The following is a 26,798-nucleotide window of genomic DNA, read 5'->3' on the forward strand; positions in this document are numbered from 1 at the left end:
GAATGAAGTATGGGGCATAGCCACCGCCGCGTTCAGTTATGTTGTGGGCAGAAGACGCGCCAATAAACAGGTCAAAACACACCATCGGCTTCATTCCTTTCACCCTTGCGGCATGACATTTTAACCTGACGTATAAAAGCAATGAAATGTTTGGATGCTGAACACTGACGTGAGAATTGGTTCCCCGAAGGCACTTGCTGCAAATTTCTGCTGTAGCATGAGTTGTAATATATAAAATGGCTAAAGGTAAAGCGAGAGACATTAGCGGTCTGCTATTTTTATGAACGTTAGTAATTTATTGCTTTAAAGGACATTACTCTTCTTTTACCACAACCCCCTGAATTTCAGGATGTGCTTTCATTTAAGCCCCAGTAAAATGAAGGACAGGGGGTTATCACGCGAGTAAACCTGTCTACCCTGTATACGAAATGCCTTGTGTCATTGATGGTACTACAATCACGGAATAACGTTAACATCATCTTAATTAATAAGAAAGGAAACGCTAAGAACTTGAAAATTACAAGCCAATAAGCTATGTATAGGGTGTTTACTAACCTATTCGCTAACATTACCAGGATGTTCTTAGACTTCAATCAAGCGAAATATCAAGCACTGTTTTCAGAAAGGGTAGTACTCGGCATCATACCATACCATCAACCAAGTGATAGTAAATATGCTCGGAATATAACCAGCCCTTGTAACAGCATTGACTCATTACGAAAAACATTTGACTCAGCAGAAACCTCGGCAATAATACAGGCATTCCGAAGTCGCATTGTAGACGAGCCGTATGCGAAAGTACCGCCCAGTGACCATAGTTCTGAATGAAAAAAGTAACAAGATTCTCATAGAGATCGGCGTTAGGTAAGGAAACTCTATCTCCCCCGTACTATTCACAGCTTGCTTAGGGGAAGTATTCAGGGACTTGGAATGGGAGCAGTGGGGAATAAGGGTTGATGGAAAATACCCCAGTAATCTAGGATTCACTGATGACAATGCCTAGCTAAGCAACTCAGGGGATGTACTGCAAAGAATTATTGATGACCTAGACATAAATAGCAGAAAGGAAGGCTTGAAGGTCAATGTGGAAAAGAGTAAGGTAATGTTCAACAGCCTCGGGAGGAACAGCGGTTCACAATAGGTAGCGAAGCACTGGAAGTGGCAGGCTAATATGGAGAGGTATTATATTAAGACTATTAGGAGAGGTAGTAACCGCAGATCCAGACCGCGAAAGGGAAATGACAAGGAGGATAAGATTGGGATGGGGTGCATTTGACTAGTATTCGCAGACTATGTCTAGCAGCTTTTCGGTATCACTCAAAAGGAAAGTATACAACAGTTGCTTTTACCTGTACTCACTAATGTACTCACTGTACTAACCCATTTCGTTTGCCTGGAGGCAAGCGAAATGGGTTCTACTTAAGTTGAGGACAACGCAGAGGGCTTCGGAAAGAAACATGGTAGGTGTAACTTCGTGCAGAGTGGGTCAGAGAAATAACTCTAATTAGCGATATTCTAGTGGCAATCAAGACGTAGAAATGGGCATGGGTAGGGCATATATTGAGTAGAGAGGACAACCGCTGGTCACTTAGGGTACCTAACAAATTTGATTTCAAGGCAAGGAGAACGTAGCAGGAGACGGCAGAAAGTCATGTGGGCGGCTGAGGTCAAGTGGATGCAGATGCACAGGACCGAGTTAAGTGGAGGAGTATGGGATAGGCCTTCTCCCTGCAGGGTTTATATTTCGGCTGATGATAATGAATAATGATACGAATGAATGGAGGGAAATATCTGTACTTATTTAACGAGAACGGCATAATAGGTTTGAAGATATTTCCGTATATTGTTGTGTTGAATTCCAGAATGCAAGACAATGTCTTTTTTTCTTTTTCATGGTGTGAAGTGAATGATGGTTACACCTGTGGTCTCGTCATCGAAATCTGGCCTATACCCTTCCGATGGATTTGTCGACAGCTGCTGGACGGTTCCGTTTATTGCAGCAATTATGAGCCTCCTTGTGTCCATCCCACAAACGAACAGCGGTCTGTTTTTCGTCCTCTTCATGGAACAGTTCGGAATTCCCAGAAGCACAGCCTCGTGGCCCAAGACGGTCGATATGGCGACCACCAATTTAATGGGTAACTATGCGGTACTTCTTAAAGGTGTACCTTACAATCTGTGTCCGACATTCTGCGCCCAGTCGGTAGCGCTAGATTGTGCGCTGGGTAAACCATTCGTTCCCGTAATATATTCTATCCAGTTGATTAGGATCTTCCTGCGATTAGCGAGACAAGTGACCTGGACCAAATCCGAGAGCATTTTAAAGGTAGCATGAGAGTGATGACTTACTTTCTGAAATATTTATAGGTTCTGGACGCCTCGCTACTGGTGTGCTGAAATGTCTCCCTTGCAACAAAATTTGAAGCGGCTATCTGGATCTGTATAGCCTTGCCTCCGCGACCTACTCAAAAAGGCTATGGATGTGCGGCTATTGCCTTAGATGATTTTAGGACATCTAGAAACGCGTTGTGATCGCTCAGTTAGGTCGCTATTATTGAAATATTTATTGACATTAAGCACCGTCTGCGACTACAAGAAGTTATAAAGGGCAGTACCAGCGATTATATGTAATCGATTAAAATAAATGTGTTGCTTCTAGAGCAAGAAAGAGATATGATTTCTTTTTGTGCGGTTACTAAATAGGAACGGTTACACTTTAGAACTGCAGGGCCTGATCATTCTTGAAGGTATGTATACAACAATGGAGCCGCGTGGCGGAAGTGGCACCCATTGCAGGTATGATCACCAAACCATTTTAATTGGAAAAAATTGATTAGGTGTTGAATGCATAAAAATCATCTGAGTGAAAAATGCTCATTTCCGACTAACATACGCATCCGTGCTATCGTTTCTGCAGTTTTGTTCCCTGTGAACTCCGACAACTGGCCAACCCCTACGCTCTATTAGGCAACGAATTCCGGTTTTTAATTATGCACATTTAGAGATGCTCGCTTGTTTAACAGGTCCGGAGAGCCTTTATTCAGGCACCTCAAACAGGTGGAGAGGTATCTGAGCGGAACAGTAGACATGGCTTGGATCGCTGACACTCTTGAGCTATACCGTAATGAAACTTCCAGGAAAGAGTTGTTATGCATGCGTTATAGAGCCAGTCTGACAGACACGCCAATCGGGTGTTAATCAACGGAATTGAATATTGCATGAGCGCCGAAAACAGGACAGGAAACAAATACGCACGGATAAAAAAAGCGATTTTTATCAACAAATTTTTTATTATGAAGAACTCATATTTAAAAAGGATTCAAAGGAGACTCGAGCAGTCACACAACGGACGTAAACAATAACAACAAAAAAGGAATTAGAACAAGCCTAAAAAGCCGTGCGCATTACCTCATTGCACTAGTACAATACCCCAAGATAATCTACCACTAAAATAAAGTAATGTGGAGGTGTGGTTTGGCTCGTGCCACTTTCGATTTATTTTTGTTGTTGTTCATCCTTTATGTGCTTGCGCCTGGCTACTTTTGAAGCCTTTTTTAACACGAGTTCGCCGTAAAGAAAATTCAGCTGATATTGAGCTCTTTGTTTGTGCGTATTTATTCGCGGTCCTTGTTTTTCGCGCTTTACTAAAATATTTCTGTTAATTTGGTAGGTTTCTCAGCACCTTCGCTAAATCACAAAATAAAGAAAACGGAGTAGCTTGTTGTTCGAGCTGGTTGAATATTATTTCAAAATAGCGGTAGAATACGGACAGATAGAAAGAGACAAACACACATTGCACCAAAGTCTGTGTCTCTTTCTATCTGTCCATGTTCTATGCTGCTTTTTTTAAATGAAGTAAAGAACAACGGACAAATGAAGCAACACACCAAGAGCGCTTGTGGTTTGTTTTTTCAGTTGTATGTTGTACTGGTTTCGCACTGTCTTTTTAGCATCATGGAACAATAGTCACTAGCCCATATTTCCACCCTTGTCAGTCATATCCGGTTACATGCTTGTTTTACGAGGATGTTATCTCATTTACTGAAACGCTTTCTATATAGCATTCATGAATGAAGACATGCAACTAAATATGGCATCCTTTCTGAATCGCTTACTGCGCAAAGCATCCGACTCCTAATTCGAGCTTTATATGAGATCGTCAAGAAGTAAAAGATGTGTGCCGCTAGAAGCTTAACCATTGGAGCAAATTCTTACGCGACTTCGTCCTATCCGTAACCAGCAACCTCAACTTTTTCTTGTGTAGGTTTCGCACTCGGAGCCATTCAGCACAAAGTGTCCATTCACAACACCATCCTGGCTGGTTCCTTCATATGCCCTCTGGCTGTTGTCGCATCTGCCTTTGTCCCAAATATGACCTGGATGTCCGTCACATTGGGACTCCTATACGGCAAGTAATTTTATCGTGTGATTACAACAAAGAAGAAGCGTAATGTTAAAAATGTTTTGAAATTCTGTGTGCTGAACGCTACACAAGTCAACTTTCAGCGAATAAATATTTTTATATACTTCTTGCAAATGAAATTGAACTGAGGTAATGTAACATTTCAACTTCAAAAAGAGCCCAATGGCCACATGCCGGCAATAGGTCACAGATTTAATTGAAATTGCGTTTATGGGTTTGGTCAAGAAGCTGGCGCTGTTGAGTACTTATGCCGAGGAAGATAAAAACCGCATCGTCATTTTGCTTATATGTTCTCAACATTCGTTGGAAACAAGAATTTGTGTGAATGATAATGTCAACCCTGCCGCAACTTTCAACACGGAGACACAGTTCATAAGTATTTAGGCTTTAATTGGACCTCCGTTAATTTCGCATTAGTTATTTGGTTCGGGCACTGAACCCCGATCCTGCATCCGCCTGCAAGAGGAAAGCAGAATCACTACATGTGACGAGTTAGTGTGTTTTAAACACACACACAAAACGGAATTATTAATCATGCAGCATGACGCAGTTTTCGACGAAGCTTCACTGTCCCCAGGTTTTTTTTTTTTTTTTGCGCTATACGTCAAATCTGTCCACTCGTGAATTACGCGAGAAATGAACAGTCGCGGCTTGTCAGAGTTTCGTTTTGTTAATGAACGCTTTAAGGTGTGCTTGACTGCGGTGAACAGCTTCGGCAGAGAACTTAGCCTATACATCTACAGTTTGCACCTAGATTCAGTTACGATGTGAAATGGTACGTCCAAATGGAGAGTAACCTGCTTCAGGGCAATTTTGTCCAGATTAAAAATTTTGCGCACGCAGGAAAACACAATTCGAAAAGGCTGATTACAAAGATTTATGAAAAGGTACATTTTGTCGATTTTACAATAGAAGGGCTACGACTTTAATGTCTGACCACTTTTGCTGGTACAGAAAGGAGCGACTAGAACGAATTGGTCTTGCTGCACAATTTTGAATTAACTTGAAGGTGAAGGAATATTTGTTTTTTATTAACTTTTTACAAAGCCAATGAGGGATCACTATGGAAATAAGGAGTGTTAAAGAGGCAAACCTTTGACGAATGCATGTAGTAGTTATAGTCGGGCTTCTGAAATCTTTAGCAATTATGGCAGGGGGTAGGGATATGGAGAAGTGCGTCCTTCAGCAAGTCGGGAAGAGAACAGCCCAGGAATCTTTTAATTTCAATTGTATCGTGAATGGTGATTCATCTTAATATAAAAATACGTTGATATTCAGGAAGAAAGATGGCGAAATGGCCGCCATCGCAAAGAGCACGATAATGTTCCCTCAGCCACTTTACCTAATGCCACGAAGACATCACTAACGTTGTGCGAATGCTCGTAATATGCTATGGGAATACCTCCAAAAATTACTTCAGCATATTTTTGCAGTTCTTAGGAAACATACACTCATTTTCAATTCAGTCACTGCCCTCAAATGTCGCACACGGGTTGAAACAAAGGGAAAGAAATGTTAAGGAGAGGCTTCCATGTGTTGTGCGATATCAGTTTCATTTCATTTCATTTATTTGTTCCTTTAAAGGCCCGAGGGCATTACATAAGGGGGACATTAGATAAGTGCACAATACAGAACCCCAGGAAGTCCAAATTACTCCGTAGTCCTGTACTACTGCACCTCTTTTTCTCTTTCCGCTTTCACTCCCACCTTCGTTACCTCTGTATTTTGTTGCCATCGAAATTCTCACCCCTAGGCCTGATTTGAAGTCAAATTGTAATTGGTAATATTACCCGAAATCCTTTTATAGTAGCATCATTCGGTAGACGCTATCAATGTTCGTGAGTATATTTTAAACACATTTTCCATTCCAACGACTGCCGTACAGCGCCAACCACGTCGCTGCTGCGATGTTCACAGAACATGACACCTACAGATTGGGAACAAGAAAAGGAGCAGCCCTCGGTGGCTGCTCCTGTCCTCATATCAAACATTTGATTAAAAGTGGTGACCATTAAAGATACTATAATGGCGCTCTTGACGTTTTGTTGTGGGGAGTACCCGAGAGCACCAAATATAGGGGCTTCATGTTTCCTTAAGGTAACATAAGACTTGTAACGCGTATAATGTAACTTGTAATATGTATAACATGTATAATAAGACTTGAAACATGTATAATCTGAGTATTTGGTGCAGTGGATGGTGATTTGTGATGCAACTGCGTGAATCTGTAGGCTGTGTTCATATGATGCCTGAAGACATAGTAGGGGAACGTCTAACAAGGCGGCGGTTTTTCACATAAGTTACGCAGGACAGAAAGCAAGATGAGGGCAAGTAGGCAAGGAGCTTTGTATGTCTCACGGTGGTGAAGGTTGCAACGTGGTTGTGAAGAAATCTGAGAAACTTTGAGACGCAAGCAATGAATAACGAAGGCGACGATCGCCCGGCGGGCCCCACTGTATGCATGCACTGCTTCTGGCCTTAGCTTGAGTCAATATTCGAACAATGAAAGGCTCTTTAACCGCAAATTGTGCCGCGTGCATAATATTTCCGCTAGCATACATTAACTCGGGTCATTCTTTTTGAAATTTTGCTCTTAACTGGCTAACCACATTTATTATTCAGCTTTTTAAATATTGGTTAGTAATCACTTTGTGATTAGCAAAGTTGTAGAGAACCTTCTCGAAGCGCTTGAGAAAGCCCGCTTCACATAAATATAACACCACGCGATGAGCCGCATTCGAATGCTACTGATTTCAGTGATGAAATCAGTGTGATCGAGGAAAGGACTAACGACCTAGATTACTTTCTCACGTGGCCCGCCGTGTCGTTTGGCGCCCGTACGCCCTTCTCCAGCTCTTTATCGCGCCGGAAAACGTTTTCAGTCTAAACTGCGCTGTTATCAGGAACAGACGTGTGTCCAGTGCGTCCTTTTGTTCACCTGGTCACATATTTCGGTGCGCATTGTCTCATTGCAAGCGACAAAGCAACGAAGCGATCAGCTTCGACGAGGTGCTAGCCGTAAGTTTAGTCTCTGAGACGCGATGCCTAAGAACAAAGGTGATCATTTGCAAGTACGGCTCACACTTGAGCCACAGCCACCGCAGTGGAAATGCAGACCGCATCTGTCGCGCGAACTATGCGCAGGGAAGAACGGGAGCAGGCCTGGTCTTTCTAGTTGGTATTCAGCTGGGCCAATGAGGCATAAAGTAAGCTAAAAGACAACAGGGGACAAACTCATCAGGCCTAAGCGGCCGATTTGCTTCAACGTACCTATCGGGGTCGGCGAATCGCGCCAGCCTCGAAGAGGGGCGCTTCAAATGGCCGAATCTTGGAGGCCGACATATTGCTTTTGGTTACATTTCTAGCGCGTGCGTAACGTAGTTTCATGCAGGCACATGCGCTTAGTCTGCATTTACGCCTTGGAAAGTAACCGGGAATCAAAAAATTACGCAACCACCGAAACCGCGCCAACACGGCCACTTCTTTGGTAATGAATAAATAGGGTAGCGGCTGCGCATCCCGCCTAGCTGCTAAAATACTGAACTTAATTTCACCTCGTCTGTAGCGAAGAACAAATCTGTATCTCTTTATGTCTACATATAGGCTGTTGTTCCTTCAGAATCCTTAAGCTGTAATGTTTCTTTGTATGTGCGACTCCTTCTGGCGAAGACGTGCAGCCTCGTGATCGGCTGCGAAAGGGCCGCAGTGTTTCCTGTTGTTTGCTATGTGACTCTGTGACTGGGGGACCGACAGGGCATTACGCCGCTTCAGATACTGGATCTATCGGGGCCTCGTGCTCTTGTAGCATAACAGCGCAAATAAAAGCTGCTGGTGGCTTAGCGTTCCATCTTTGAAGCAGTATATAAAAAGCCTTTTTCTATTTGCCATTATTATCATTCGACGCTTTCTCGATTATACATCAGCAATGCACAGCGAGAGCATGCATTTGCGCCGTTATTCAAACCGCCGTTGAGATCGTAGTGTGCGAGATAAGTGTCATGTGTTTTTTTATATTTATCAGGTGCCTGCAGAAACTTTACTAGCACATATATTTCATGTAAGCAAGCTTCACCTGTGCGTTTTCGGCGAAGACAAAGAAGAAAATGGCTCTTGTATCCTACAAAGCAGCTATTGACCAATATATTTCCTCTCATAAATAGAGTTGAAACCCGAGTGGGCTAAATGGATTCAGTCTAGCATATAGGAGCTCAATATAAGACTAAGTGATAAACGTACATTTAATATCAGGTATCAAAGAACATGTCAGATTTGAAAGTGAAGCCACGCACAATTTGGTTGTATGGTGTTTTAGTTAGTGTTTCTAGTGAAACACTTCCTTCACTAGACATAACCATTCGAGCCCACTGCATGTATACCAGCTCAGTGCATCTGAAAACAGCGCACGGTTAAAATTAATGATCCACAAAGAAAAAAAAGAATGAAATCCGGACTGCAAATTGCAGGTTTAGAAAGCAGTAGGGCGATGACGTGTTTGAGTGTAACATAAGCAAACATAAGCAGCCAGCTGTTAAGCTTTCTTTGCTTTTATTTTCTCTAACAGGGGCATCATTCGGTACCATTGTGATCGGAACCTCGGTGTTCATGGTGGCGTACTTTGACCAATACAGAGGTGTCGCTTCAGGCCTGAAGTTTCTTGGAGTCTCGTTGTCAGGCATCGTCGGCCCATCGCTGCTGTCGTACTTGGCGTTCGAGTACGGTCTGGAAGGCACCCTCTTTCTAACAGGAGGCCTCGCCCTCAACCTGATTCCCTTGTCTTTGCTGCTACGGTACGCTCGTCCCACCAAGTGCAGATGTCTTTCGCGCAGACTTCAGAAAGCTGATGGACATATGGCAAAGGAAGGTGGCATCAGCGATTATGGAACTACAGAGCGAACTGACACATCTAACGGTTATCGCGATGCCATCAAACCACCTCAGTGCGTGACTCAACAGGTATTTGAAAAAAGCACGAGTATCGACGTCTTTGGAATCGTAGTGACTGCAGATCGTCAACTGAAGCCTCCGATGTGTCTGAAAGAGCCACCGGGCGCTGAAAAACAAAATGTTACAACTCCTGGCATTATTTCACAAATTGCAAGAGTGCTGAGAACACCTTGTTTTTATGTACTCTTAGTGGCGATGGTTGCTGCTGATTTCACAATGCCAATATACACCTCTACCATGGTCGACTACGCCAGGGATAAGGGTGTTCCACTCACCGCCGCAGCTCAGCTTGTGACATTTCAGTGCCTGGGTGGATTCCTCGGGCGTCTTGTGATCCCCGTTATAGCGGACAAGGTGGAACATAGCCGAAGTCCCATTGCGGGGCTAAGTCTCGCTTTTCTCTCCCTCTCTTTCTGGCTCATGCCGCACTTTGCGGGCTTTTGGGCTGTCGGCGCGGTCACCTTTCTGGCTGGCATCCAGCAAGGTTATCTAAATGCCTTCAAGCCGGTGCTTGCAGCGGACACTCTAGGAGTAGAAAACGTCGCAGCCACATGGGGTCTCATGGGCTTTGCCACTCTTCCGCTGCTTTTCTGTGAACCTTCAATCGTTGGTGAGTCATCCTCAGAGGCTTCTATTACATCTTACTCTACTCTGTTTTGTCGCCAATTATAACTAGTCCAGTGCAAAATATTTAGGTGAATTTTTGATAAAAGCCCTAATCCCGAATAAGCCTATAAGGAATTAAAGAGAGAGAAGGTTGTCTTCTAACGCACTCTCTATTAAATTTATTGCATGGTGCCCGAGCCAAGCGAGAACATTTCATCGCGAGAAGTGTAGAAACCATTTATAACTTCAAAATATGTTTGTCTAGCAATTACAAAATTTTTAATGAAGCTTTTATGCTCTGCAGCTGCTAGCTACAAACCGTATGGCGTAGTAGGTAAAAGTCTGAGTTTATTATTGGACAAAATATCTGTCCCTTTGAAAAATAATGGGCTTCTCGTACTATCATTCCGTACAATTAGTGGTGAAAATGAAAATCTACCTGGTGGCTCTGAGAGAATACCGTGGCCCTACAAGGGAGTGTGCTACATGACATGGTACTCCACTTTAACTCTTTGATGCATAGGCTTATTCGTGTTTACAGTGAAGCATGCCGATTTGTGATATTTGAAATGATGTTGATCTGATTCTGAACTCTCAATGCATGAATAAAGCTAGAAGTTGCTGTTGTGAGCACCAGGTAGCATATCGTTTAAAGTCATCCTCATGACTGTTCACTGCATGGAAGCTGAAGCTCTGCAGGCAGCCTGGCTAATAACTTGGACAACAAGGGGCGCTTGTCATAGACTTGCAACTTTAAAAAATGCGAGTATTTACACGAAACGCTTTGTTATTAGCCAGAATTGCATTCCTTGCTATATTCTATGTATTTCGACGATGTTCCCAACACCATTACTCTTTCTGCGAGGTTTGTCACCACTATCCTAAGGCGCCATCAAAACATGTACGGATACTGTGTCACCGCGGACACAAAAATTGACTTTCCGCACAACGTTGCTGCACGACCAAAGTTCAGCTTACATTTTGGCAGCAGCAGGACATGAGTGGTAGCAAGTGAAGTAAGAGAAAGGGAATTCATTTTCTAGGAAGTTTAAGCAGAAAAAACAAACAAACACGTAGGCGCTATTTTTTGATCAATTTAGTGTGTTTTAGTAAAACAATTGCAAATACCTTTTCCTCTCGACACATTTTTAGGGGCTTCTGATTGTGTTTTGCAGGTCAATTTCCGACATAAGCACGACGCGATATTGCACCATAAGCAAAATTGAGGCAGCCCTCTCTCAATGCTTCGTATCAGGCGTCGTTAGCAGGAGAGTTACCTGACAATATCAATCTGGTGTCGTTATAGCCGCTATTCGCAGTTCGCGACACTGGGAGTGCATTTTGAAATTGTATAGGCATGCAGCGCGTTGCTAATCGTAACTTCAGTTGGGAGTATCGCACTGCTGCTCTCGATGAATGCATTTGTCCCAATTTTGTGACGGCATTAAGAGAATAAAAAGGCACTGTAAAGGGCGCAGCCCGCTTCAATTGCGCATAACGACACCGTGCCGTAAAAATCAAGTGCGCCAATAATGGAAGCGCACTAATGCCGATAGTCTTGAATTTGTAAAGTGAAAACAAAATATGAAGAAATGAGAAAATGATCAGAACTAGTAATTGCCTGCAGCAGCGGTTGAAGGGACCCGTGAAAGAATAGAGCACGAAATTACGTCCGACTCTCAGGAAAATCATGGGTCTCATTTTAGATGGCAAATAAAACAGAAAACCTTTGGCTTTCACACACACACACACACACACACACACACACACACACACACACACACACACACACACACACACACACACACACACACACACACACACACACACACACACACACACACACACACACACACACACACACACACACACACACACACACACACACACACACACACACACACACACACACACACACACACACACACACACACACACACACACACACACACACACACACACACACACACACACACACACACACACACACACACACACACACACACACACACACACACACACACACACACACACACACACACACACACACACACACACACACACACACACACACACACACACACACACACACACACACACACACACACACACACACACACACACACACACACACACACACACACACACACACACACACACACACACACACACACACACACACACACACACACACACACACACACACACACACACACACACACACACACACACACACACACACACACACACACACACACACACACACACACACACACACACACACACACACACACACACACACACACACACACACACACACACACACACACACACACACACACACACACACACACACACACACACACACACACACACACACACACACACACACACACACACACACACACACACACACACACACACACACACACACACACACACACACACACACACACACACACACACACACACACACACACACACACACACACACACACACACACACACACACACACACACACACACACACACACACACACACACACACACACACACACACACACACACACACACACACACACACACACACACACACACACACACACACACACACACACACACACACACACACACACACACACACACACACACACACACACACACACACACACACACACACACACACACACACACACACACACACACAAACGTTCCGGTGAGAATCATCCAGTGAGCAGAAATATTGCATTGACAGCTTGGAAGGGCTAATAAGTCTTTGCTAAATTGCATATGGCAAATTTGTGTCCACGTACTAATATTGTTACAAGCGAGGTTTCAGTTGACGCAAAACGAGCGTCGAAGACCCAGCTGTGTCCACTTGCGAGTCCCAGTACGAGCCGCTTCTTCGTCGACTTCATCTTCTCTTTTCCCACCACAAGCCGCTTCTTCATCGACCTCATCTTCTCTCGTCTCCATTTCTGGGCATCACACTTTACCCGATGCAGCTCAAGCCCGCTGGGCGACTTAAAAAGTATCGCGTGATCGATACGACTTCAAACGAGCGACGTGCGCGACTTCACTTTTTTGCAGAGGGACGGCCGGTTTTGGTGAGGCGAGCGATGCGATAATTGAGGTCACTATGTTGGGCAAGAACGACAAATGGTCCGTAGTAGTGGCACAGCAGCTTATGTGACAGACCCCGCTTCCTGATAGGTCGCACAGCAAGACCAAATCTCCAGGCTGGTAAATAACGTTACGGTGGTGTCCATCGTACCGTGCTTTCGAGCGATTCTGGGACGCTAAGATGCGAAGGCGGGCAAGCCGGCGGACTTCTTCGGCAAAGCAGATTGTCTCGGCTACCGAGGTATCTTCCTCACTAGTGGCTGAAAGTGGGAGGATGATGTCGAGGGTATATCGTGGCGGCGAGCATAGCGAAGAAAGAATGGACTAGGGCCAGTGGCCTAATGACGGGCGGTGTTGAAAGCGTAGGTAATGAACGGTAGTACACAATCCCAGTTTTTATGTTCTGCGTTGACGTATATACATGGACAGCATGTTAGTTATCATACGGTTGGTGCGTTCAGTTAGACCGTTGGTTTGGGGATGATAAGGCGATGAATGGCGAAGATGACAGGCACATAAACGGAGCATCTCCTCCACGACGTCGGCCGTAAATTGGCGACCACGGTCGCTGATAATAACTCGGGGTGGTTCGTGACAAACAACTTCGCGTGCAACATAAAGCGGAAGACTTGATACACGTTAGCCGCGGATATGGCTGCCGTCTCACAGCATCGAGTGAGGTAGTACACGCAAACGATGATCCAACGGTTCCCACTATGGGATACCGGAAAGGGGCAAGGAGATCAACGCCCATTTGCTCAAATGGTGCACGGGGTGATGTGATGGGGTGAAGTTGCCCCGCTGCGACGCTTGTGGGACGTTTGTAGCGCTGACACTACATGCAGCTGGCGACGTACCGCTCAGTAATTGTTCGCATTTTTGGCGAATAGAAGCACTCCTGAGTGCGGTGGAGCGTTCTTGCAGTTCCAAGATGACCGGAACTAGGGTCGTCTTGTATGGCCTGTAATATAGGATGGCATAGGCTCCTCGGAACAAAAAGAAGGAAGCGGGCACCTGTTGAAGAATAGTTTTACTTCCAGAGCAGGCGACCACGCACACAAAATCGGTGTCCACCTGACCGATCTTGAGCCGCTGCAAAGAGAAGTTTCAAGGTGGGACCCCTTGTTGTTCTTCTATAAAAGTGGAGATGTCAGGAAAAGCCTTTGATACCGACGCGACGCAGTTCTCGAAATCATCGGCGTCAGACTCCGTCGTAGGAAGAGGAAGGCAAGAAAGACAGTCTGCGTCAGCGTGCTTACGGCCAGTTTTGTATGTGACTGTAAAGTCATACTCTTGTAACCGCAGGGCCCATCGTGCAAGTCGGCCACACAGATTCTTGAGATTAACTAACCAGCAGAGGGCATGGTGATCTGGGACAATGGTAAACGGGAGTCTATAAAGACACGAGCGAAAGCGTTGTAGGGTAAAAACGACAGCGAGGCATTCCTGTTTCGTGACAGCATAATTGCGCTCCGGCTTACTAAGGCAGCGACTCGCGTACGCCACGACGTGCCCCTTGCTTTCGCAGCTCTGGACAAGAACCACACCAATTGTAACACCACTTGCATTAGTATGCACTTGTGTGGGCGCTGAAGGAGCGAAGTGGCGGAGCACAGCTTGCGACGTAAGAAGAAATTTCAAGCGGCGGAATGCGGAATCGCATTCAGGTGTCCGCTCGAAAGCTACATCTTTATGAAAGAGCCTTGTCAGGGGTGTGGGATATCAGCAAAACGGTTAATAAAACGGCGAAAATACGAACATAAACCCAAAAAACTCCGTAGTTGTTTGGCAGGCTGGGGTGGCTTGAAGACACAACCGCTGCTGTCTTTACGGGATCAGGTCCAACGCCGTCTTTATCGACGAGATGTCCGAGAACTAGCGCTTGGCGTGCTCCAAACTACACTTATTCAGCAGCACGAGGCCAGATTTGCACATACAGTCGAGCACAAGAGCTAAACGTTCATTGTGCTGCTGAACGTCTTCCCGAAAATCACGACATCGTCCAAATAACACATACACACCTCCCATTTTAAATCGCGAAGTATCGTGTCCATGAATCGTTGGAAGGTGGCGGGTGCATTACAGAGGCCGGATGGCATCACATCGAAATTGTAAAGGCCATCGGGTGTGATAAATGCAGTTTTCTCTCTGTCCGCCGGGTGGACAGGTATTTGCCAATAGCCAGATCTAGGTCAACAGTGGAAAAGTAGGAGACATAAAAAAGACATTCAATGGCCTCATTTATACGGGGAAGAGGGTACACGTCTCTCCTAGTGACTGCATTTAGACGACGGTAGTCAACGTTACAAGTATTAAAAAGTTACAAGCGAGGCTTCAGTTGACGCAAGACGAGCGTCGAAGACCCAGCTGTGTCCAAGTGCGAGTCCCAGCACGAGGCGCTTCTTCGTCGACCTCATCTTCTTTTGTTCCAGCACGAGCCGCTTCTTCATCGACCTCATTTTCTCTGATCTCTAGTTTGGGCGTCACAATATAATAGCTCGATAATCAATACGATTGCGCAATTGCAAACATGAAGAGAGCTCTATGCTCTCTTGAAGGGCTAGGGCTAGAGATAAACTTCGTTATGATAGCCGAAAATACCTGAGCTTTTTCGAGACACGTCTGCGCGCAACATAATTGCGCGGGCAGTCTCCTACCTACGAGTCGTGTCTCAATTCCACTTTTATTTTTTAATTTCTTTTGAGCCCTGCTTGCATTTATGCACTACAATAGCTTAGTGCTATACCGTAACTGTATTTGTTTCACACAGGTGCGTTTCGCGACAAGATGGGCTCATACGACAACCTGTACCGTCTATGCGGAGCCATCAACCTCTTCGCCGCCATCTTGCTATCGGCGCAGGCATGTTTTGATGCGAGGAAAAGGAGGAGCCCACTGAATATATCTTGTACAAAATAAATAGGAGAACTTTGAAAGTAAATTATTTTATGCAGGTCAAAATGTTCTTGCAATCAAAATTTCCGTTACTTCCCAATAATCTCACCGGTGAGGCTCATACTTCTCATCTAATCGAAGTGTACATTGACAAGAATTGTGCGATTGAATCGTATACTTAGCATTTCTAAACTCAAGTGGAGGAATAAGCAGCTGTATGAGGGAGAAGTACGGCAAAAAACCGGTAATTTCTCAAATAAAATACTTGCATCCATCTTCCCGCGCTGCAGAGATTTTGTACCATAACAGGGAGGACTACTGCTTGCAAACCAGAATGTTTTCTGTGGCGACTTTGAACAGTATGGATGGGAAAAAAGCAAAGGCTGATGGGGAAACTCAGTGAGCAAGCAAAGTCGAAGTTTCAACATTGGAAGTTTTCCTCGTCTGGGTAGTGGGATCATCGGCAGGATGTAAATACGTCTTCGCTTGCGAAGAAGATAAGAAAATACAAGGGTTGCGGAATGGAGGGGGCGGTGAGGAGTGGAGCAGGCCAAGCAAAAAAAACATTTCTGAATTTTTATGCACGTGAAACTGGTGTTCATCGACCGGAAATAAAATAGAACGGCAGCAAGGAAATGTACAATGGACCTAAGGTGTCGAGTCAGCATCAGTAGCAGGTGTGATGCTGGCAGGTATTTCTTAGAAGCGAGCAACTAATTGAAAGGAACATGATTTGGAATATTATTATGTCTCCCTCCAAGAAACACCTGCTTCTGATGGTCACTCATCTTCTACCTCACATACTTTTCCTTGATGTCTGCGTCTTTTACATTTTGCAGTAACGGGACCATCGGTTCCAGGTTGACAGAGATTCGTAATCAAGGAGATAATATTCCTTTTCCTTCAACTGCCCCTCTTACCACTCCCCCCTCGCTTTTCTTCTCTAGAAGCAAAGGCGCATAATCTCAGTCACTGAGATCACGGTGCCCAGGTCAAGACAAGTCCGCTCATCGAAACGGTTTGCGAATCCACGCATGTCACGCATGCTAGCGCCACTGATGAGTTTGCAGTCAGGGGTTGATGGCGCACAGAGATTTCTATTCCTCCGCTAAACTTGTGTATGAAACAGTGCTTACCAGCTGTGGGTGTCAGACGTGGCTAGGCAGGGTGCTATAGGCACGCAATTGTAGCCCAGTGAGACCGCCAAATTTTGATATATGAGGTGCATGAGGAGTCTCCAAACATGTTGGATTCACGGCCATTGACGGCTGAGTAAACAAAACTGACACGGGAGCTTTGCAGCACACCTCATTTTGTTTTATTCCTCTGCACGCTTGCTCGAGTTGTGCATAGCAAGCGATGGGAACGCACTTGGGATCGAGTTGACTACACTTGATAAGGACTGGCCAGCCGCCGACGGGGTAAGTTTGTAGGAGGCTCTCGTGAAACTGATAGTGGGAATCTTGATTGTGATAGCCCTTCGCGGCCTCCGAAACCTAGTGGGACGGTGCCTTTGAAATGAAGTTCTTATTCCCAGCAGCAAAGGTCCACCGGCGGCCAGCACTGATAGGGAGCCGGATGTCGCACTCAGCCGTAGTAAGTGCAGTTTCCGCAGGCCCGCCATTGTGCTGCGCTGCAGTAGGGTTAGGAAAGAGTTTTTATTTCTAAGTGCCGCGATGTTACCCATATTCTATGGTCTACCACATAAAATGTTTTGCTTAGTCTTTCTCTCAAATGCTGTGAAACCCATTGTAGCGTTTTTGTTGTGAGGAATAAACTTTTCCCTTATGCTTTTGCGACGTCCAATTTCTCGGGTGGTAAAATATGGACAAAGAAACCCTATTAGCTAGATGGTGTGGTCCCAAATTTAGACGCTTGAAACTCTTTGCTTCAGATTATGACAGATTATGCAAATTGCAGATATGGGCCAAGATAACTTGAATTACAGGACCACACTTAGTTGGTAGGCTGGTTGTTACAGTCATAAGAAGAGCTTATTCCCGCCTCCCACAGTGAATGAAATTCATGTTGCCCCTAAATAGTGTGTTGCAGGAATGCAATTATCGTAAAAGCCATTCATGCTTTTACACCGAGTTTTGTGCGAATATTGCTTAGCTGTCTCTGAGGTGAACTCAACGTATTCCTTTCCCCATTGAGGCATGTCTACTGGTCATCAAGCTAGAGGTTGTATATTTCCTTAAATACATATGTCTAAAGATGGCAATCTACACTCAGAGAACAGAGATGGTAGAAATATTATCAATATCATATCACAGTCTTGTGACAAGCAATTCACCTAAATACGTATGACACGTTAGATCGTGGTTGTATTGGCGGCCCATAAAATATTTGCCAACTCCCCAAAAATATCTAGACGTCACCTCTATTCAAGGCACCTAGAAATGGTAAAGTGGACACAATGAAGATGCATGGAAACGTATACCTGTCACTTGGGTTTTGAGACCGCAATTCAGCGAATCAGGCCGGCTGACGCAAATTTTATCCATGCAATCATTTTACTAAAGATAGATTTGTCCTCGATAAGGCTTCAAATTCTATTTTATTAATATCTGAAATGTGCCGCTGCAGCAGGCATATATAGGCTTATGAATGCCAAAATTATCAACTCATCAGCTCCTGACTGCATGATTCATAGAGTTTCTTACTCTTACCTAGAGGAAAAACTCTGCTGCTATCTATGGGAGTTTACATGGAGTTTCCAGACGACCAGTTCAGCCACCATGGGAGCTCAAAGCATCATAAGCCGGAGAGCTACCGAGTGCAGACCTACAACGTTTGCACAAAACTAATGCGACGATAAACGTTGTTCTAACGTAAATAACGTCCTAACAATCAATATTGGGAGTATAAATTGCAAAAAGAGAGAGAAACAGCATGTCAGAGTGAGATTTATCGAATATAAACGATGGCTCTTTCTCTTATTGGCTTAGTTTTGAGCAGAGCAAGTACCATTATTTTGCACCTAATATACACAATTGGAAAAAAAAACGTTTTGGGAATATTTATTGCTGTGCAATCACTTAAGATTAAGTTTTTAATGGCATTTTGGGAAACGGAAATCTGTTATTGGGGACGTCTCCTTTTGCTCCTTCGCTACTATGGCTTTGCGGTCTATGTGCACACCTCGATATGATGATGATGGTGAAAAAGAAACGTCATAGTAATGCCACTCTATGCACCCGAGAAAAACCGACTGTCTCGCACCAATTAGCAACCGGCCCATGGTTCTTAGTGAGCCCATGGTGGCTGAAGTGCAGCGACCTTGGCTTTCCCTCTAGTTAGTGTAAGAAACTCTAAGGCATGGCTAGCCTATGTTCGTGCAACCTGTAGCAGAGTTGCTAATCGGCCATTCCTGGTTTTAGCGAAGTGGCTGATCGTGGAACCATTAGAGAGCAATGAGGAAATGATGGAGGGCAAGGCAAGAGTGGATGAGGAAGCGTTGCATTTTACTTTATCGCAGGTCGCAGGTGGAGCAACGCAGGTCGAGCCAACGTTTCGGGAAGTGGACTTGTCTAGGTCTGGGCAAAGCGATCATCACTGCCATTTGTTTAAATATGCCTTTTACTTCCGAAGAATAAAAGCTGGGGAGAGGAGGAAGGTGAGAATAAAGTAGGTCAAGAGGTAGGGTGGAGGAGGCTGGATGAACAGAAAGTAGGTAAAGAGTGAATAAAAATTAAAAAAAAAATGTTTCTTTAGTATGCATTTCTCAGCCTGGTACTGGTGATCCTGTAGCCTGAAGAAGTAATAAAAGTGGCACTACCCAGAAAAACTGCAATGCAGGATGGTTCATTACTCAGCACTGAAAGCAGACACACCTTTCTCGAAAAGGGGACCGGCATTTCTAAGGGTCCTGATAAGAAGTATATCTACAGAGGAACAATTCCCTAAAGCTTTCCGCAAAGAGGGGAGAAGGAAAAAGAAACAGTATAATAACAGGCAAGTGAACCAAAGGGGCGATGCAAAAAAAAAAAACAAAGTTAGTAAACTAAAGTAGGAAGTGATAAGAAGGCATCGTGTTTAGAGAAACACGCTTGGATAGAACGTACACGTTCTGTGAATAACCTGTAGAACTAACGTTATATTGGATTATTTTCCCGATTAGCTATGATACACAGGGAATATATTTAAGGGATTCTAACGTTCGATTATATACAAAAAGACAGCACTGGTAAAAGAATTGCAAACGATTTCGCTTTCCACATAAATTTAATCTTTACTCACACAACTTCAAACGTTGTCCACGTTTAGCTTATTGGCCATATTGAAGATACGGGCAAAAACGTTTCGAAAGAAGGTTTGCAGCATTTCAACTAGATAAATCATAAGTTCGAAAAAATTAAATTATATAACTTATATATTATCCAGACAAGCTTTAAGTCCTAGGGACAGAGAATATGGAAACGCATAACTAATCCATAAATTTAGAACGTTAGAACCATGAGAAAAACATATCTCCGAAGGAACATTAGAATCCCTTAATAATCCCATATAGCCCTAATTGTACGCTCTATCCGCCAGCCCAATAGGATATGCTGCACGGGTTTCTACAAACACGTTTCCTTCTTATCCTATCCTACTTTAGTTGGCCCTTCAACTTTTTTTCCGTGGCAGGTGTGGTTACCTTACTTGTTATTATTCTATTTCTTTTTCCTTCTCCTCCCTTTGCGAAAAGCTTTTAAGAATTGTTCCACTTTAGATATAGTCCTTATCAGGACGCTTTGGAATGCCTGTCCCCTTTTCAAGAAAGGTGTCAACACCAATCTGCTTTCGGTTCTGACTAATAACCCACCCCGCATTGTAGTTTTTCCTGGTACTGCCGCATTTTTTTTTTTCAAGCCACAGGATCACCGCTTCGAGGCTGAAAAATACATACCGAAGAAACATTTTTTTTTTGCTTTTTTCACTACTTTACCTACTTTATCCTCACCCAACCTCCTCTACACCACTCCTAGACCTACTTTTTTCTCACCCTCCCTCCCGTACACTAATCCTCGACTTACTTTCTTTTCACCCATCCTCCCTTCCCCAGCTTTTCGTCTTTGAAAGCAAAATCGTACTTAAACCTTGCTAGTGATGATTGCTTTCCCCAGACGAAGACAAGTCTACTTGTCCAAACGTTGGCTCGACCTGCGAACTGAGGCTTCCCCTCTCAACCCTTGCTCAGTGCTCTTTCATACCGTGTAACCATCTTCCTCATTTCGTTCTATTTGTGACTCAGAGTATCTTCTTACGTCAAAGCTAAGTGCGAAATAGAATAGTCTGGTGCTTGTTTTGCATCTTGCGGATTATCCTATGAATATTGTTATACATTGTTCACATTGTGGTGTTCACGTACTACCAAGAAATAAATTTTTAATTCGAAATGTTTTAATTGCTGTTTAGGACTTAATAACGAAACTATGTATGTGTAACTTCCGTGTTGTGCGCAATAGTGATGTTACATTTACATATATATTTTGATCCCAACCGTTAGAACTCTTGAACATATTATTCCTCGCTGATATAAGAGAAGCGTATATCATATTATAAACCTTACTGGCATAGCCGTGCCGGTACACAAAGAAGAGGGAATGCATAAGCACATGAATTTTGCATCACTATTTTCTTTCTTTTTATTAGTGCGTTGATGAAGGAAAACACAGGAGATTTTGATTTTTGAAAATCCTAGGGCACTGAAGAACCTTAACTTTGATCACATATTTAAAGCCATTTGTTTTTTTATGTATAAAACTGCAGAGCAATCACCTGTTGAAAGAGTGTCATGCGAAGTTCCGGCGTCCATGCAAAAACCAGGAGATAACGAAGAGAAAAATCTCGTCCTTGTCGGCTTCTGTGATGTCGGGACAAAAATGCTCGAAACATTTCTGAAGTACATGAGCGAGCGTTTAACGCGCGTTGTTCTGTCTCTGGCGTGCAAGGAGTGTCAACAGATCTAACATCACTCTAAAAAGTGGTACAGCTTTGTATCGTTTGGCATTAGCACCTGTATCCTCGAAGACATAAATCTTAGACTGTTTGTCGCACGGTAAAGTGTTTCCAGTGCAGGGAGTTGCTGATAAAAATAGAGCGATCAAATAAAGTGCGTTCTGATAAGCAGTCCCGTGAGAGCGACAGTTGTTGTAGACCTTGTTACTGAGGCGATCTCTAGTGCATTATATCAAAGACGCCCGTCTCCACCGATATCCTTGCAGAAAAAAAAAACGTCATATATGCCAAGAAGGGCGTTTGCTAAAAATAACGAAACAGAAGGCACAGGAGTGTACCGCAGCGTCGTATTATTATGGGACCGCCAAGACGACATTTTTGCGCGGACGTCTGCTTGCCTGCTGTGGTGACCGTGGTGAGTTGGAAGAAGTGCAACTGACGTTGCGGCCAACAATTTCATTCGGTGGTGGCTATAATTGCAAGCCTCGTTATTCGCGCAAGGACGCACTACAGGCTCTTGTTCTGAATGTTGCATGTGCTAATAGATTAATCTTGAATGGATGAACTGCGCATAAGACGAGTCCACTGTTGCTTCGCGCGGCTGCTTGCTCTGCAAGTGTTTTTCCACATGGGTGGCGATTGAGTTGCTCATCTAGCCCCTGTAACAGCTTTATTAGAGGCTCAGGCATGTGTCATTCACTACAGCACAGGCGCGGCTACATCTGAAAAGAACAACTATATTTGGTTCCCCGGGCTGAAGCAAGGAAGCAGGCACCTAAGCTACATGAGACATCCTGTTTTTCCACGAAATGCGGCCTCTTTATGAGTCACAGTCTTGTTATACAAATGATAACATTCGACAGAGCTTCCCTGCTTTGGGGAGGAACAAGGGTGAGAATTGAACGAGGACTAAGCGGTCCACCCATCACGTATCTAATATAGCCTTTTGAAACTTAATAAAAGTTTTATCCATCCATTAGGTGAGAATTGAACTGAAATTAAGTTTCTGTACAAAAACGCTACACTTCTACCAGGTGCGAATTCAGGTGACATACAAGTTGGGTTTTAAAACAGACGTTTACCCGCTCACCCATTTCTGGAAGCTACGTGAACGGTATAGAAAAGGGAAAGGGTTCCGAGAGAATGCATCCCATGTTCGCTGAATGTGCTACGACTGAAAAAGCAGCCATCTGTGCCGGTCAGGACCCGTGTCCAGTCCATTTCTATCAAAAACTTCGTTGCACGGGGTGTTTTTTAAATGTCCACAATGATAGCAGGTAACTTCTATTAAATCTATTTTATCCCTGCGGCTATATCACAGGCCATGGTGGCACCACTTAAACGGCAAAGTGTCTTTATACCTTATTTAGCATATTTACGTTTCCTGTGTATTCTATATATATAAAATTGAAGCTCGTGCTCCATATGTGACGCTGACGTGGCTGTTGTTCTAGAGCCAATAAAATCCGACGTTGAAGAATACGTCATTTACTTATTCAGGTTACCTCTGAAGGCCCTGCAAAGGAGGGTATTACAGAGGGGGGGGGGGGGGTCGATACAGTTGTAAAAATCACGATTAAATTATCAACAACGATTAAAATAGACACTTGCGGAAGTGGGATTTTTAACCAACGCTTAAATTAATCGTTCACCGAGAAAGAATATTTGGCATTCGTCATTGTGTGTATAAATTATGTCTAGACTGGCATGGGCACTCATTAAATATTGCTAAGGGCCAGCACACTCTTTGCTCGCTGTCTGCAATGAGACTCCTCAGCACAGCTTGCCATTTAGTCATTTAGAATCCGAGTCATCAAAGGGAATAATTTCTGAGTGCAAGAAACTCCCACCTTATCCCGCTCGCCGGTGACAAGTGGTGTGCTGATGCAGCCGGACAGCAGCTCCGCAATAATTTCTATAGTCTCAGAAACATAACTTCAGAACCAGGCAAACACACATGGCTGGCATGAGTCATCGGTCCTTTATCTAAATGGCCGCACGCTTCGGCACGTAAGGCGACCTTAGTTTTTATTAAGGCGATTTTAGTCCACCACTGCGCTCTTTTTGATCGTCTTCTCTGGAGGGGCTACTGTATGGTTGCCGCCCGTAAGTGATTCTACGTCGTTTATAGCTACCTCCGTAGTGCTAATTGCCCTTCTTATTAAAACAACCAATGTGGCCAGCAGATCTCTTCAAGACCTATGAACGGTGCTAACATTGCTTCCGCAGGAATGGGGTGTGCCCTGAAAATTACGAAGGCTTCGCATACTTTCTAGCTCTTTCGACTTCACCGATCACATTATAATGTTTAGTAAAGCCAACGGAAGAAGTGAGGGGCAAAAATTAAATTGCGACATATAGCAGCGCTTTGAACTGAAGCTTTTAGTACAAGGATCTTTACGTTTGCAAAAACTTATATCTGTGATGGTGAGGATGGTTAGAAGCAGGTGGAGGCTGGATCGGTCCGCTATTGCGGCATCTGCCACGCAGGAATGCGCGATAGCTGCATTCCTGCTTTAAAAAGTATGAGCCATATGCCAGATACGCGGACTAGGTTGTGGGCGTTGTCATCTGAGCGCTCCTATTATACTCGATGCGCTGGCTGCCTATGCGCTGTTCCCGTTATGAAGCGTTAATATAGCCACAGACGTCGAGGTCCACGTGCGCTGAGTGTTTTTAATGAGTGCTCATACGAATTATAAAAAAATTGAGAACGGTCGCCAGTTTTGTCTGAATAAAGTAAATAACGCACGTACTATACCAAAAGTGTACCAAACAAGGAAATGCTTTCTTATATACACATTATCAGGTAGAAATAATTTCAATATTTGGAGCGCATTCAGCATGAATACGTTCAGAGAGTCATCAAAATGCTGCAATTTATCATTATCGTTCTGGCTAGAAGGAAAAAGTGTACCGAAGTAATTCTACGGCAAACTACTAAATCACGATAGTTACACCTTCCAGCGCAGATTGCAACTTCGTTTACGAGTAGTCGCGTGCCTGACTACACAATGAGGAATTCATCACGAATGCTGGATCCACTCACTAAGTCTTGCTTCGAATACAATGTATTTTGTGTAGAAAACTAACACTAAGCTGTAAAAAACTTACAGTTCAAGCAATCAGTTTAAAGTTAAATAATACAAGTTTGGTATATGTTCTCAGAACGGCGTTTCTCGGTCTTCTAAGGATGGTCATAATCGGTTAAAAACGTCTCGATTAATTACTTTGGGTAGGAAAAGCAGCAACACTTGTAGTTTGTTGCATCGGCAGTTTTTGCTCCACTTGGCCTTTCACGGAACGTAATTTGACGCTGTTTTGGACTGTTTCTGTTGATGACGGCAGCGGCTCTGTTTTGGTGATGTAGGCGTAGCCGACAAGGATGCCTTCACGGCTTGTATTTGTTCTCATCGACTAAGCGCAGCAGGGGACAGAGAATTGGTTCCTTTTTGATCAAAAGCCTTTTGACAGAGCCTGAACCATAACAGCAGTATCAAGCAAGAGCACGCCCAAAATTGCTTTGATGGTGACAGTCAGTGACGCTTTTGAATGTGGACAGGAGGGTAATGAGCAGGCCTCCGAGGCGTCCAGCACTAAATGAAAGACAGATTCCTGTGCTGCGAATGCTATCGGGAAACACCTCAGCCATGTAACTGAGGGTCAAGTCCATGGCGCTGTACACAGACAGAAGGCAATACTGTGGAGACCTGGAAGCAGTTGTATACATAGCGTAGATATTGGCAATGGTGTAAGCGCCGGAATCCAAAGACACGGCGCAAAGAACAGCAGTTAGCGTTTCGCATTGGCCTCTTTTGGTAATCAACCAGAAGTGCCCTAAGATGATGAGCATCCGTATGCAGAAGTGCACTGCCTAGTTGTATCGCTTCTCTTCACTGCCAACAAGGTACGGCTCCAGTAGACGAAATGAAGGGTGAGCCAGATCAGGGTGACTGAGAGCGCCCGGCGGTAGAACATGGCTTCCTGTAGAGCCCCTTCCGCTGAAATATGAGTGGAAACGGTGGAAGGCTTCTTGGGCTGTCTCGATTTCTTCGTCCTGATGAGCTGCTTTAGTCGCCTAAATGCTTGCCTGGCCATGCTTCACTGCTGTTCATGCTGCGCTGAAGACCACTAGCGGCTCTCTGAGAAACAACGACGTGGTTATAAACCAGACGGGCGGCTCTTCCAGCAGGTTGCATCAGACGAGCAGCAGCCTGGTTGGTAGCCATAGCACTGCCTGCCCCAGCTCCCGTGATGGCAGGAAGAAGTTCACTAGCTCTAGAAACGGTAGCGGCACAATAGCTCCGATTTATGCTGCCTACATGCAGTACTGGGGGCGCCAGTCGTTACCAGCTACCTGGAAAACGAAGCGAAGAGCATCAGGGTTGTTATTCTGGCAGACCCTGCGACAAAGAATTGAGCCACGAGAAAAAGCGCGAACGACCGTCTTGCGGCAGCAAAGAAGTCTGATGTGGAGCGCGTTGTAGCGCTCCCCGCAACCATAATTACTGCTTTCCGGCCATATCGATATGACATAGGGCCGACAACAGGGGCGACGACCATGGCTCCGAGGATGCTCATAACACGTGACGATTGTATAGCCACTGGTGCTCGCGCACAAAGTTCCTGTAACTGATTATGCTGCCCTTGGCGTGGCTGATGTCGCATTCCCAATTGTGACATGGCGCCACAGGTCGCTCTTCATCAGGGCCTTCCTGTTTGAAAGCAAGATTGAACGGCTTCGGTACTTATTCATGGTTGAATAATGGTTCACCTTTTAAACAAAGCCAGCTTAGCGTTTTCCTTAATCGCCCTGGAGGTTCTATATATAGCCGGATAAATTCGTGGTTTACAATGTATC

General features: G+C 44.4%; 1 protein-coding gene across 1 annotated transcript in view; it reads left to right on the plus strand.

Annotated features, from left to right (window-relative positions):
- Window positions 1-16,209, plus strand: part of LOC146194813 (monocarboxylate transporter 14-like) — a 35,591-nt gene extending 19,382 nt beyond the window's left edge. The window contains exons 3-6 of the mRNA XM_084596130.1: window positions 1,904-2,138; window positions 4,265-4,408; window positions 8,985-9,977; window positions 15,867-16,209. Coding sequence (XP_084452256.1) covers window positions 1,907-2,138; window positions 4,265-4,408; window positions 8,985-9,977; window positions 15,867-16,015 — 1,518 coding nt within the window. The 5' untranslated portion in view covers window positions 1,904-1,906 and the 3' untranslated portion in view covers window positions 16,016-16,209. The remainder of the gene's footprint in view (window positions 1-1,903; window positions 2,139-4,264; window positions 4,409-8,984; window positions 9,978-15,866) is intronic.
- Window positions 16,210-26,798: the final 10,589 nt, after the last annotated feature.

This window comes from Amblyomma maculatum, chromosome 3 (genome assembly GCF_055883805.1).
Source record: "Amblyomma maculatum isolate TAMU_Amacu chromosome 3, ASM5588380v1, whole genome shotgun sequence".
NCBI lineage: Eukaryota > Metazoa > Arthropoda > Arachnida > Ixodida > Ixodidae > Amblyomma > Amblyomma maculatum.